General features: G+C 41.2%; 1 protein-coding gene across 2 annotated transcripts in view; it reads left to right on the top strand.

The window, feature by feature from the left end:
• The window catches only part of ME2 (malic enzyme 2), a 44,336-nt gene that overhangs the window by 16,075 nt on the left and 12,797 nt on the right, over window positions 1-15,464 (top strand). For both annotated transcript variants that reach the window (XM_020811051.3, XM_072992927.2), the window contains exons 3-11: window positions 2,106-2,239; window positions 4,479-4,628; window positions 7,023-7,098; window positions 9,729-9,890; window positions 11,083-11,186; window positions 12,236-12,345; window positions 13,161-13,258; window positions 14,864-14,977; window positions 15,219-15,333. In XM_020811051.3, the coding sequence (XP_020666710.2) occupies window positions 2,106-2,239; window positions 4,479-4,628; window positions 7,023-7,098; window positions 9,729-9,890; window positions 11,083-11,186; window positions 12,236-12,345; window positions 13,161-13,258; window positions 14,864-14,977; window positions 15,219-15,333 (1,063 nt within the window). The remainder of the gene's footprint in view (window positions 1-2,105; window positions 2,240-4,478; window positions 4,629-7,022; window positions 7,099-9,728; window positions 9,891-11,082; window positions 11,187-12,235; window positions 12,346-13,160; window positions 13,259-14,863; window positions 14,978-15,218; window positions 15,334-15,464) is intronic.

Here is a 15,464-nt window from a genome sequence, read left to right as displayed (position 1 = left end):
ACGCAGGTTGAAAACTGCTGTGAAAGCAGGGCATTCATATCTTCGTATGCTGATGCTAATGCTAACAGCAACAACAACATTGAACATAACACACCAGGCATAGAACAAAGAAATGTCTGGATCATTGACATTGCAATTCCAGGGGATACCTGAGTTGAAAATAAAGAATTGGAAAAACTAACCAAGTACAGAGACCTGGCAATTGAAACATCTTGCCTCTGGAAGAAACATACTTCAGTGGTCCCCATCATCATTGGGGCTTTGGGAACAATATCAAGACATTTCACACAGTATGATAAGCAGTTGCAGATCTCAGAAATCATACCATCAGAGCTATAAAAACTGGCCGTATTAGGAACAGTATACATACTTGCACCAATATTTAACAGATACCGGTACTAAGATTTTTGGTTAAAACTTGTATCTGCTATATAATACCAGTCAATGTTATAATTTTGACTGTGCCTGGTGTTTTTGATTGTAGTAGTAGTAGTAGTAGTAGTAGTAGTAGTAGTAGTAGTAGTAGTAGTAGTAGTAGTAGTAGTTGTTATTATTCAGTGAGATGGGTCAAGTCTTACATTGAGCAAAGCCAGAGGGGGCCCCCCTTAACATTAAATGTGCTTATTAGCTTAATTGGAAATGTGACAACATAGAGAATTGTGAGAAATACATTGACTTAATGGTAATAGTGGGCAGAGTATTGTAATGATGTGACAGAACCTCTGATTAGATGTGTTGTTGTAGCATTGTAGAATGTTTTCTTGATCATGAAGCAAAGTAGTTTGCACCAATGTGGATTCGGTTTAAATCAAATTGATTTAAATCACAATGTAAATTATTAAAATTGGGTTTTTTAATGATTTAAATTAAAAATAATTAAGAATTTTAAATTGTGATTTAAATCAATTTGATTTTTTTGGGGGAAAATCATTTGTTTTTATCCACCCTACTTTCCAGACTGCCTTCTGTGAGGCAGGGGGCTCTTGTTAGCGTGGTTGGGCTTAAAACCTTGCCTGGACAGACTTGAGGACTGATATGAAGGGCTCTATAGGGCCTAGAAGAACTGCTGGCCTTGTTTCCTAAGAGATTCTGAGGTTCAGCAGCTGAAGGCCCCAAGCCAAGCCTGGCCTTCTGAGATGTGCCGTTTTGTTCCCCAGTGGTCCCCAGAGGCAAGAAAGGGAGAAATGGCTGTATAGGTCTGTGTGTCTTGACAGGGGCAGCCGCTTGTAACCTATCATCCCCTCTTCAACATGGCATGGGGGCATAAACCTAGCATACATGATAAATGGAGCCTTTACCTGGAAAGGCAAAACTGGATGGAGCTTTGACAGTTGTATCTCATGACTTTTTAGACTTCTGATTTTTTAAAAATTAATGTAATTATTTTTCCCTTGGTTGAGCTTGTTTTTATTACATTACTGTATATCATAATGATTATAAAATGCCTTCATGCGGATAATAAGAGTAATACAGTGGTGCCCCACTGGACGATTACCCCGCTTGACAACGAATCCGTTTAACGTTGAAGTTTTTGCAATCGCTTTTGCGATCGCAAAACCATGTTTAGATGGGGGAATTTCGCTTAACATCGATCGGTTCCCTGCTTTGGGAACCGATTTTTCACTTTACAACAATCAGCAAACAGCTGATTGTTGGGTTTCAAAATGGCTGCCGGCTGTAGAAAATGGCTCCCCGCTGTGTTAGGGACGGATTCCTCGCATTACAGACACCAGAAAATGTCCACCATATGGAGGTTCTTCACTGGACGAGCAGGTATTTTGCTCATTGGAACGCATTGAACAGTTTTCAATGCGTTTCAATGGGTTTTTTATTACGCTTGACAACAATTTTGCTCTACAGTGATTTCGCTGGAATGAATTAACATCATCAAGCGAGGCACCACTGTAGTAGTAATTTTTCTTGTAGTAAAATACGAGGCTTGATCAATTGGGTAGGTGCTGATAACTTAAACAGACACATTTTCGATTTCCTCAAGAGTTTTATGTTGAAGAAAAGCTTCGATTAGGACGGGAGATATCAGTAGCTGAAACCTGGAATCAATGCTGGCTTAATGTGTAACTTGCACTCTTCCTTTCTTGTCTCAGGGTATGGCTTTCACGTTAAAAGAGCGTCAAATGCTCGGGCTTCAAGGACTTCTACCGCCCAAGATAGAGACACAAGACATCCAGGCCATGCGTTTTCATAAGAACGTGGCCAAGATGACCGACCCTTTGGAAAAGTAAGATTGGGATGGCAGACTTGTAATCTTTTGTGATTCATTCTTCAGAGGTTGATGAGAATATGCTTTTCCATTGTGATTTTATATGTGTGTTGAAATTTTTTTGCAAGGCCCATAAAAGATATCACAAATCCACTGGGGGGAAAAAGACAGCTCGTGATGAATTCTGTGCAGAGAAATGGTTAGTTCTGGTAACACTGAAAAGTGTCAGGTAAAAGAATGCCAAACAGTGGGGAACATGTCTCTGCGAGCGTGGGGCAACCTTTGAAACATCCTCTCCAAAGTCTCCTCTTTTGTGTTTGGGGCCGCCTGTAACTGGAGGCCACACATCTTTGAACGCATTCCCATTCTCCAAATGTTCCCAATGTCCTTTATGGGTCTCGTTCTCACAAAAGATTTTTTTAGAAGTCAGGGCAGCCAGCTGTCCTCTTTCACACCATTGTAAGTGCATTGTCTAGTTTGAATGTTCACTGTGCATATAGTTGATGATGAAAAGACAGATAATACGCCCAGGGAAGCAGTGTTTTACATAGAAGGATAATTTTTTCAGCAAAACACCATGTTTGCTGTGCACACAGCCATTAACAAAATGATACACATTGTACAGAAAAAGATTGTGTAGCTGCACCTGTGCAAAAATGACATTGTTATGAGTCACAGGTTGCTGTGGAGTTTAAAAGGTTTCCTTTTTTAATTTGGACAACAGGCAACTGAGTCTTGTGCACCTCAAAAGCAAAGATTGAGAGAGAGAGAGGAACTTTTTTTAAAAATATAATTTATTGTCATTGTAAGTATATACACAAATTCACAAATTTTAACTCCACAGCAACCTGTGACACAAAATGTTGTCATTCTTTTTGCTCAGGAGAAATTGTGCAACAGACTTCAACTAAAACTGTTGATCACTGTATAGTTTTAATGGTCGTGAGCTGCCTTGGGACCCTTATGGGAAGAAAGGTGGAATATAAATAATATAAAAAAGTAATACAATTAATAGTGGTCATTTCGCCCCATAAGCACATTTCTTCAGCCTGATGTGATGCATGCATTCTTGGAATCAGCTCATGCTGACTTGGTTTACCTCCAAGTAGGTGTAGTGAAAGATCACTTTCACTACGGACACTTATGTGCAAAATAAACAAGGTCATTTTATAATTTCCTGTAAAATGCAATTTAAAACAAGTTAGTTATTAGCAAATCTGTATTATTGAATGTAAAGGCTTCCTTGATTTCAAAGTATATTCTGCTTTAAATACTGTTCTCATCATTTAGCGTTCTTTTTCTACAAAAGAACATTCAGAAGTGAGGGATCTCAATGCAGAATAGAAAGTTCTTGCAGATGTATTTAGGAGACACAGTTAACTTCACAGCTATATGTATACTTATTAACATTGGTCCCCCAGTTGGGGTAGGGGAAACGATACTTGGGTTTTCACAATGATTTTTTACGATCAGCTTTTAAAAGTCTCTGTGCTAGTTGTTTCTAGAATATATGGTTTTTAAAAAATGCTTATTTCTTTTTATGTGATCGTTGTTACATTTTTGTGTTTATTTTTATTTTTAAATTACTGACCTTTTGTGTTGAAAAGGGATGATGGAAAGGGAAAGGGGTGTTTGTGGGAACGTGAGGTTTTCTCAGAAATCAAGAAGGGGTTGCATGCACTAATAGGGCAGCATATAAATCAAATCAAATAAATAAATAAATAAATGTTACATGTTCCACGTGTCGGGACACTGGGAGTTATTGTACAAAAACGTGTTTTTGTTACCCGAAGTATCCAGGTAGAAAAATAACATTGGTTAATCGACCACAACAGACCGTTACAATTTTTCCCATGTGGATTAAAACTTTTTCAAGCCATTAGTTGGCTTTTAATAAAAATATTCTGTTTTTGTTTTCTCTTCTGAAGTCAAAAGTTGCTGCAACAGAAACATGATTGGGAAGGAAGGGCATTAAGCAATTAACCTGTCTCATTGATTCCACCTACCACTGTTTTCTACCTCTTCTGAAACTTCCTGTGTCTGAGTCTGTTTTGGGATTTAAAAAGTGTTCGGTGCAGACTTTATACCCTTTTGTTCGATTCTGTGGCTATAAACAGCATGCGAGTTCTATGAACAAAATGGTTTGGGGTATTTTAAATTATTTTCCTTTTATTTTAGCTTCTGAGTGTTCTCCAGCAGCAGGAAAACACCCACAGGAAAATCTAATCCTGCTTCTTTTTTGCTGCCTCATTTACAGATACATCTATGTGATGGGAATGCAGGAAAGGAACGAGAAGTTATTCTACCGGGTATTGCTAGATGATATCGAACAGTTAATGCCAATTGTTTACACACCAACAGTGGGCCTAGCGTGTTCTCAATACGGACATATCTTTAGAAGGCCAAAGTAAGGACAACCTTATATTCTATTTATGTGTGTGTGTGATTATTAGTGAACCTTATTAGAAGGGAAATTTCCTCTGCGTAAACTCAGAAACAGTTGTTCTGTCAATGTGTAATAATAATCATGGGCTGTCAAGTCAGTTCTGACTTGTGTTGACCCTTTTCAGGGTTTTCCAGGTAGAGAATACTTAGAAATGGTTTACTACAGTAGTGCCTCGCTTAACGACGATAATCCATTCCAGGAAAATCGCCGTTAAGCGAAAACATCGTAAAGCGAAAATAAAAACCGCATTGAAACGCATTGAAACCCATTCAATGCGTTCCAGTGGAGTAAAAACTCACCGTCCAGTGAAGATCCTCCATACGGTGGCCATTTTCGCTGCCTATATAGTGAGGAATCCGTCCCTAAAGATAGCGGGGAGCCATTTTAATTACCCGACGGCCATTTTGAAACCGCGGATCAGCTGTTCTAAAAACATTTTTCTTTGCGAAGAATCGGTTCCCAAAGCAGGGAACCGATCATCGCAAAATGAAATTCCCCCATTTAGACCACCGTTTTGCGTCCACAATTGCGTCCGCAAAAAGATTGTCGTAAAGCGGATTCATCATAATGCGGGGCAATCGTTAAGCAAGGCACCACTGTATTCTCTTCTGGCACTGTGCAGCCGGCACAAGGCCACACAGGCTGGCTCCACTTGCAGGACTCACAGTGGGGGAATCAAACTCCCAACCTCTACCTAAACCACTGACATTCCAGACAGCTTGTTAATGTCTATAACATGATAAAGTCAGTGTTACATATGTATGCTGAACAATGCTATGTATAATTGCCTGTGCCTGTTTATCTTGTTGAACTTTCCTACCTAGTAAAAGTAGTTGGCTTGCTGCACCAAGCTTTTTCTATTCTTAGAGGCCAGACAGAATAAAGGTGTCAACGCAGACAAACGTTATCTTTCCATGAAGGTTATGGACTCTAAATGATTTGATCACTTGTTTCCTGAGTAGTTTGCATACATACAAAATTCACACTAGTTAAATCTGGTGGGTGTGGGTGGATTGGTTCCAGGAGTTTCACTACCACAATACTGTAGTTATACAGCCTTGTCATCTGTGTGGCAAGGCCAAGGTGGCAGTGAAGGTAGATTGAAACCTTTACTTTGACCCCAAAGAGTAGGTGGCGTTTAGTGCAGGAAATCAAGGACTGTCGTAATAAAAGCAGTGCAATATACTGTAGATAATTTAATAAATCATTGTTCTCTTCTGCGCCACGGGATTAATAATTATTTTTCCCCATTTACAAATTAGAAACATTTCCTCTAAAAGTTTTGCACCACTGTCAGTTTCTTCCAATGTAAAATACAGTGGTGCCTCGCACAACGGGTGCCTCACACAACGATGCCTTTTTCTGTTAAATTTGCCGCCTCACACAGCGATGTTTCCTATGGGGGATTTTCACACAACAATGTCTCTTTTTCGTTCCTGTAAAAGTGTTTTACAATGTTTGGAAGCCGTTTTAAATGGTTGCAATGGTTAGCCCACTTCCTGAAACCTACGCAAACTGATTTTGGTGTTGTTCTGACACTTCGTTAATTTATGGTAATTTTTTGTTTTCCCCCCTCATTGAAATGCATGGAGTTCAATGAGGGGGGAAAACAAAAAATTACCATAAATTAACGAAGTGTCAGAACAACACCAAAATCAGTTTGCATAGGTTTCAGGAGGTGGGCTAACCATTGCAACCATTTAAAATGGCTTCCAAACATTGTAAGACACTTTTACAGGAACGAAAAAGGACTTTGCAAAGCCATTGAAATGTATTGAGTCGGCTTCAATACATTCCAATGGAGGAAACATTGTTTTACACAGCGATGTTTCCTATGGGGATTTTCACTCAGCGATGGCAATCCGTTCCAATTGGAATGGATTAACCGGTTTTCAATGCATTCCTATGGGAAATAGTGTTTCACAGAACGATGTTTCACACAACGTTGATTTTTTTGGAACCAATTAACATCGTTGTGTGAGGCACCACTGTATTGTGAAAAACAGAATATTAGGACAAGTGTTTTATCTGATCTCTTCCTCTTTCTCAATTGTACCCTCAATGCAAACCTTTAGTTTTATTGTCAACATCGGTAATTGGTTTATGGATATATTTTTTTCCAGATGATGGAACGAGTGTGGCCTGAGTGTTAAGATTTTATAAACTCCATTAGCCTTTAAGAATGGCAGGGTGTAGAAATCATAAGTTTGTTTTGCATTGTAAAAGTACAGATTTAAAATGGTTTCTTAGGAGAAAGAATGCATTTTGGAAAGCTTTTTAGAAAAACAAAACAAAAAAAGGGGGCAGGTAAAATGGATCAGTGGTGAAAGCATTTCCGTTTTGATTTTCTTGCAGAGGATTGTTCATTGCCATAACAGATAGGGGTCATGTTAGATCAATTGTGGACAACTGGCCAGAAAATGATGTGAAGGTACTGCCTCAATATATTTGCTTGTGTGTCTGTTTCGCTTGATGCTATCTTATAGAGTGGGTTGTTGATGGATAGATGATACTCAGGGATGTCCTTGTACTGTATTGCAAGCTGATATTTGCATCCTATAAGGACCTCTCATGCTTTGTCTAATTTGCACCCTCATCTATTATTGTGGCTTATCCACTTATTATTGGGCTTCTGATTTCTGGCTGTTGCAAAAATTAGGAATTGGAGAAAAGAGGCAGTAAACTTCTTGTGGAATGCATAGTGTTTGATTAGACCAGTGGTTCATGCAATGTTGGATCCCCTGATGTTCTTGGACTGCAACTCCCAGAAATTCTGGCCAGCACTGGTAGTGGAGAAAGGCTTTTCTGAGAGTTTTAGTCCAAGAACACTAGAGGACCCAACCACTGGTTTAGACAGATGCATTCTCTCTGTGTGTCCCTACTTCTTATATTAGCAGAGCTTTCTAAAGTGTGATATTCTACCCTTTCTGAGCACTTCTGCAAATGTGAAGATAGTGAATAAGAATACTGTAGTAAAATTCAGTGCCAGCTGCCCTGTCCCACTTTCAGAAGACAACTATATGTCTGGGAAATCGATGATGCAACAGGGTTTACCAAAAAGCAAATCTGTTCTACCAACTTTTCACTAGATTCTAATACAGTACAATTCTCCCTTCCTCAGAAGGTTTCTACAAGTTTGGTTTTGGTCAAAGCGGTGTGAATTTCTTCGAGAATTTCACACACCCAATCTGAACCGCAGTTTACATTTAAAAAAAGAGAAGAGGCAAAGTCAGTTGTGCTGTTGATATTTGGGCAAATAGCCAGATTCACCGGTGAGGTTTGTGTTTATGATGACTTCTTAAAGTATTGGAAAAATATGCAGACTTCCAAGTTCTTTAGCGTTCTGTATCAGGTCCCTAGATTTTGAATTACAGATCTCAGGATTCTTTGGGAAGAGGAAATAAAGTGATCTAGTAACCCTGACTGTAGTACAAAGTGTGGTGTTGGTTTGAACATATGATGCAAGCCACCCAGGGCCCTCTTGCGGAGAAAGGTGGGATGAAAATAGTTTAAATAAATAAATAAATAAATAAATAAATAAATAAATAAATAAATAAATAAATAAATAAATAAATAAATAAATAAATAAATAAATAAATAAATAAATAAATAAATAAATAAATAAATAAATAAATAAATAAATAAATAAATAAATAAATAAATAAATAAATAAATAAATAAATAAATAAATAAATAAATAATGTAGTTTACCCTGAGCTGTTGTAGCACATTTTTTTCTCCTCTGACTGATGACAACGGTTCTTTCACCTTTTCAAGCTCCAAGGTCTCGGACAGAGAGCTTTTCTAACCCTGAGATTTCAGAGTCGTCAAAGATTGCATCTTAGCTCCTATGTATGCAAAACACGAGGGCTTTCTCCTTGCCTATTCTTATATTATTAGTAATTTCATGCATTGAGCTAGCAAGGTGTTTGCCTCCTTTTGCATAACATGAGCTCCATACAGCAGCAACAAAAATGAGAAGTTGATCAGGTGGCTTTGCTCAGTTATGTAGGGGGGTTCTCCATGCTGGACCAAAGCCTCTCTGGAAAGGTACATCGTTTGATAGGGCTTGTCATGTCAACACATGGAAATGTCATGGCAATTCCCCAGTAGGTGGCTCTGCACATTTTCTTAGCCTGTAGGTGCTGCCCTTCAGATGACAACCACCTCCAAAACCCTGCACTCAGTTTGGGGTTCCTGTTTAAACTTGCGAACAGGGACTCCTTTTTTTTTGAATGATCCTTATCACCAGTTGAGGCCAACAGCCAGTGTTCCCTTTTAGTCTGCTGTTATTACTTTGACTCAGCTGAGGGCTGACATCACTCTGCCTTTTTAATGTAAAAAAAGGTTTTGATGAGACACAGCAAATGTGGTTCTTCTTCGTGGCCTCTGTGAATCACACCCTGGGTGATCCGCGCCTGCGCGGAGCCTCATCAGAAGATTCTAGAGCTTCTGCAGTAGCAATCAATGCATTAGAATATGTCCCTCCCCACTTCTGGATAGATAAAATGATACTTGCTTTGAAACAGGTACCAACAAGACCACACTGTTATTTAGAGCCTCTCAAATATAGACCCACACTCAGTTCTAAAAACAATAATCCTAGTCAACACACAGAGCTCTTACTCAGCTGATTCACGGCTTTGACTTAACTTACTCTCATACGCATCCTTATAACAAAAGAACCAGGAACTGCACAGATCAATGAGCTCATAGTTCCATTTATAAATATTCTTTGAGAGACCTATATACAATGTAAAATTACCACCTTTGCCGCCAGATAATATATGAGGCCAGGCCTGAGTTTAATTAGCAAAGGAATAACTTATTTGCCCTAAATATTACAGAAGAGATTGAAAATTATTTCCTACTGGAAGAAAATGATCATGTAAAGGAGGTTGGGTGAGTGGTCTTGGCTACATTGGTCAAGGCTTATAAGAATTGCAGCCCAGTATTTGGAAGTCCATATGTTTTTCACTCCAGCATAAAAGCTCTTACAGTACTCCTTCAACATTATATGCGTGCATCTGATGAAGTTAAATCTCCGTTTCTACTTTCAAGGCTGTCGTCGTCACAGATGGAGAACGGATCTTGGGTCTGGGTGATCTCGGTGTGTACGGAATGGGAATTCCTGTCGGCAAGCTGTGTTTATACACAGCATGTGCTGGAATAAACCCTGATAAGTGCCTCCCTGTCTGCATTGATGTCGGCACTGACAATCAGGTGAGTTACAGTCCCCCCCCCCCAGGTATGGACACTCGTTTGTCTTTGATGAGTTGAGACATCACTGAGTTTTGTCCTCCAGCAATGGCACTCATCCTGGTTGAGCAGTGGCACATTTTAGCTTCTTCTTGTCTGTGGTGCTCAGAATGCCCTGACCAAGCCAAGCTGCAGAATAAGGCAACCCCAGCTTTGCTTGGGAACGATTCGAAATGCTTAAGGTTAGCCCTATGCAACTGCTTGCCTGCATGTGTGGAGGGCTGCATTTTTGATGGAGATGTGGGCATACCTGTAAGCTCTGCCCTGAACATTTCTGGAAAGGTCTAGAAATATGCTAGACCTGTGTGTATTTAACTTACGGATCTGGAAGGAAGGTTCTGTAAATGTGTTTGGCTGAACACAGTTGCAGAATTTCCATGATCCAAGAACCTTGCCTAATCAGGAACCTTCTATCACAGGGTTTTTAAACTCAATTAACCTGGGGGCCGCTAGAGGCAGAGTCTGGGTGAGGCTGGGCCACATCAGATTTTCTGCCAAGTGGAGCAAGAGCCCGAGGAAGCCGCCCAGGAGTTTCCTTAGCTGACAGACAGGTGGGCTGGCTGGCAGGCTGCAGTTCTGAATGGAGGGTGCAAGAGGTGCTGTCTTGTGAGAGAGCCGGCGAGCAAGGCAAGGCTTTTTTTTTACTCTTGACAGCAGAGGATGTGTGGGCGCTTTGGGGGGGGCAGGCAACGCAAGGGCCACAAACTATCATCGGGGGGCCGCATGTTTGAGACCCCTGTTCTATCATGTAAACCGAGAACTCTGCTGAACTCTGCGAAGTCCCCTTCAGATTTCTGCACTCAGCATATGGAGTTACTAGAATGCACAGCTTTCATGTCCGTCCGTCCCTCACAAGTTTCACGCTACACATGAAGAGGTGCCTGCAAAGATCTTCTCTTGTTCCTTGTTTCCAGTTTCAGTGCCCATGCAAACAAAACAGAAGAGAATGAACCCTGATTTTTAAACTCAGAACTCCATCACTATTCATGTGTAATTTTTTAAAATTCTTTTTCCAAGGATGATTATATTCGTAAAGTACAGTTTGGGCTATTTGGTGTGTTCTGCAGATGGTCATATTTCATGGGAATGGCATAAGATTTTATAACACCGTGTGCTGCAGTTTTGATCTGATGGCTTCCTTTCATTCTTCTCTTAGGCACTTCTGCAGGATCCATTTTACATGGGACTCTACCAGAAGCGAGACCGTTCACAACTTTATGATGATCTCATTGATGAGTTCATGGAAGCCATTGTAGGCAGGTATAAACCCTGAAAGGATTGTGCCCCCTCAAAATGTGCAAGGAGTGTCTACAAGCTTGAGCAGTGATGCTTTGTGTGGGTGACCGAACAAGACTGAGTAGATGAATGTATTGGGCTCAAGACTGATACAACAGCGACACTTGGGGAAACAGTCAAAGAAACTCTTAAGTGCTGATCTTATTTCACATACAGTTTTCTTCCAGGCTGGTGACAGCCCTGTGAAACAGGCTGATATGACACTGCTTTGAACTATAAGTTTCAGAATCCTACAGCAAATTGGCTGTATTTGCTTGAGGAGTATGGGAATTGTAATCCAAAAAAAAGGGAGAATTTATTTTTTGAGGTTGTGATGTTAGGTCATAAGATGATTACAGCTAAGCAAGCAAAAGCTACTATTCTTTTGATGCACATTTGCCATAATAACAAGGTCTTCTTAATACTTGTATAGGAGTTTTAGTTGCCCAAACTGCTTGCCTGCATTTTCTGGTTGTAATTCTTACTATTCTCCTGTGCTCTGTAACCCTGATAATACTCTATAATACCCTTGATTATAGATTGCTGATGGGAGGGCTGAGACTGAGAGAATGTAGCTTGCCTAAGGCCCTCCAGTGTGGTCATGGCAGAGGCAAAAATTGACCTGGAGCCTTCCTCATTTGTTGGTCAGTCTTGTCACCTGTGTATTATAGCAATCTTTATAGTTGATGATGGGGTGTAGGTCTGTGACAAATGATGTGTTCAGCAAACAGAGGCCCTGGGGGTCTCTTCCATCTACATTTAGGAGGTTGAGGAACAGGTCTTAAAGCAATTGAAGTTCTACTGCTAGTAAGCATAGGGCCATACTTACGTTACATGGGTAGGTTCCATAGACCCTGAACTCAACTGCTAAGTCACTAGTCCCAAGTCTACACTGTAATGACACTGATAACGCTTCTGCTTACTTAGGGAGATGCTGCTCCAAGGCATCTATGCAGCTGCATTGCAACGAATGTTAAAGTACTTTGAAAATGTGTGCCTTTTTGTAGCACAACCATTCCATTTTTGTCTTCTAGGTATGGCCAGAACACCCTTATTCAGTTTGAAGACTTTGGTAACCACAATGCTTTCCGTTTCTTGAGAAAATACAGAGAAAAATATTGCACCTTCAATGATGATATACAGGGTAAGTGTCCCCCTTTGGGCTTCTGCCACATAGCTGGGCAGATATGTCCCTCCCCAGATTTTGGAGGGTAGTTTTATGCCTGCTTCAGCTACCAAGACCTAAAGCACCTTGAAAATGTGTTCTTCACCAATGAAAGTCATGTTCCCAGTAGCCTCTGGGAAGGGAGAAGTTTGCATTGTGGGGAGCAAATTTTTTTTTGGGGGGAGGGATAGTTCTGGACTTTACACTTTAAAACGGATGACAACGAACTGGAGCAAGTTCAGAGAAGGGTAACAAGGATGATCAGGGCACTGGAAACCAAGCCCTAGGAGGAAAGACTGAAAGAGCTGGGCCTTTTTAGCCTTGAGGAAAGAATACTGAGGGGTGATATAGCATTTTTCAAATATTTGTGCCATACAGAGGAGGGGCAAGATCTGTTCTTGATCATGCCAGAGTGCAGGACATGCAACAATGGGCTCAAGTTAAAGGAAGCTAGATTTAGGCTGAATGTCAGGAAAACTTCTGAACTGTTAGAGCAGTGCGACAATGGAACCGATTACTTCAGGAGATGATAAGCGTTCCAATGCTGAAAGCATTCAAGATAAAATTGGACAACTCTCTGTCAGATCTGCTTTGATTGGATTCCTGCATTGAGCAGGGGGTTGGACTTGATGGTCTTACAAGCCCCTTCCAACTCAATTATTCCATGATTCTATGATACAGGGGGCTGCATTTCATCCATGCCTGCAAACCCATTTAGTTTTTTGTTTTGCTGGCTGGCTGTTTCCATGAATCTCTTTTCATCCCATCTCATAGTCATTTGTTTCCTTCCCTAGGAACAGCTTCAGTGGCTTTAGCCGGCTTATTGGCAGCCCAGAAGGTTACTGGCAAACCACTCACAGAGCACCAGATCTTGTTCCTTGGTGCAGGAGAGGTGAGTTGGGCAATTGAAAAAGAGTGCTGTCTCTCAAGTTTAAAATGGATGTAGTTGGTGGAGAGCCTTGCACACTTCTGTTGGAAAGAAGAAATGCAGTAAGATGTGGAATGGACAATTTCCTGGGAACGGGGCAGCGCTGGATTCTCCTCCTGCAGTGGGAACCGCACTCTGACGCTGCTGCACAGAGCAGTAGTAGTTAAAATACCTGTGCCTTTCTTTTGGACATGGAAAACCTGTGCTTTGTCTTAAAGCAGATTTGCCACCACTGGCACCTCTAGAAATAGGATTCTTCTTTAAAACAAAGCTAGTGCTCCCCCTACAATACTGTTAACGGAGTTTTTGGCAGGGGTGGGTACGAAAAGGCAGTGGAGGGGATGTGTTCCTCTTATGAATTGGCCACCCTTTTGGTCAAAGAGTCCAAAAGGCTTTGTATACATAGTGGCACCTGTTTTTGTACAGACGTCAGACATTTTGGAAGAACTGCATTCCAAAGCAAGGTGACCAAGTCCTGCAGCAGGAGAAGTTGCATATGGCAGCTCTGGCATGAATGAGGGAGAGCCAGCTTCTGCTTAATCACCTGGAGAGTGTCAGCTGCTCGATTATTTGGGGCGTTCTCTAGCAAAGCATCCTGAGTCATCCTGTTTAGCCTGGTCCATTGGAAGACAGAGCATCCAGTTGAAAGGCAGACTATGGGCTCTGCATGCCTAAAGGTCTAGTTTGCACATCCGGTTAAGAATATCTGAGGTTCAAGATGAGGAGGGAGACCTCTTGATGTCTAAGGCCTCACACAGCCATTATTTATTTAGGTCAAGTAACACTGGGTGGATGGATGATTGGCGTCCTCTCTTGCTACACAAGGAGGTGGGCATTGACAGTTTTCTCATGGTAATGCTGATGTTCTTGGGTGTTCAGTGCAAAGTGAGGATGGTGGTGCTATGAGAACATAAGGGAAGCCCTGCCACCTCAGGCTGATCTGTTGCAGTATCTTCCTCGCGAGAGCAGCAAACCAGGAAGCCACAAAAGAGGATGTGAAGGCCACAGGCTCCCCATTCTGTGTCACCTTGGCTGCTGCTATCCTCCACTGAGCCCATGTTTAATGTTTTATGGAGCATGTACCATGCTGCCTGGGGGATTCTGGCTGTGGTAGAAAAAGATGTCTCTAAACTCACATCCTTCAGGGAAATGTATCCAGCATTGTTTTGGATTAGGCATCCTTCAGTCTCGAGAGACTGTGGTAACATGCTCTGAATTAGAGGACTTGGAACAGCGTCTAGTGTGACTGAGAAGGTCAGTTCGAGAGTGACAGTCCCTTCCACACTGAAGACAAATACAATCTGTCCCCTGTCCAGCTCCCTGATTTTGCTGCTTTCATGACTGCCTCTTTGCCTCGGCCTGCTGGATGAGGGTCTCTTCAAATTGGGAGAGGCCATGCTGCACCGCCTGCTTCCAAGCTGAACGCTCAGATGTCACCAGCATTATTTACCTTCTCATTAAAGCAGTCTTGGTATTCCCTAGAACTCAGCTTGAAAACAATTTGATCAGCTGATTAAAAGGTGGTTGTTTGACTGTTCTACAGAACTACATGTTTCTTTTATCTTCCAGGCTGCCCTTGGAATAGCCAATCTCATCGTTATGGCTATGGTTGAAAATGGCCTTTCTACAGAAGACGCTTATAAGAAAATATGGATGTTTGACAAATTTGGCTTGTTGGTTCAGGTGAGGCTCTACTGAGGTTTGGAAGGGCATAGTCTGGTCCAGTGGTTCCCAACCTTGGATTCCCTGATCTTCTTGGACTAAAACTCCCAGAAGCCGTCACCATTAGCTGTGTTGGCCAGGATTTCTGTTGGTTGTAGTCTAAGAACATTTGGAGGTCCATCATTGGGAACCACGGATATAGTTCAGTCATTCTGAATCCATTGTCCTCCAGATACTTTGACCATCTGTCACAATTCTTTAGGGTCGGGAACAAACAGTAGATGTCAACCAAGAGCCTTTCACTCACCCACCTCCAGAGCAACTGCCCAAAAGCTTCTTGGATGCAGTGAATGTGCTTCAACCTTCTGCCATCATTGGTGAGTATTTTGATCTCCTTGTGTACCACATTATAAACCTGATTCTGCTGCTGCATGAATTTTAGCATACTGACTAAAATCTTTTCAAGTTTTTTTATGCACCATTGTCGTAAATCTTGGTGCTGAGGTGA

Source organism: Pogona vitticeps, chromosome 2 (assembly GCF_051106095.1).
Source record: "Pogona vitticeps strain Pit_001003342236 chromosome 2, PviZW2.1, whole genome shotgun sequence".
Lineage (NCBI taxonomy): Eukaryota > Metazoa > Chordata > Lepidosauria > Squamata > Agamidae > Pogona > Pogona vitticeps.
This window is presented reverse-complemented; position numbering and strand designations above follow the sequence as displayed.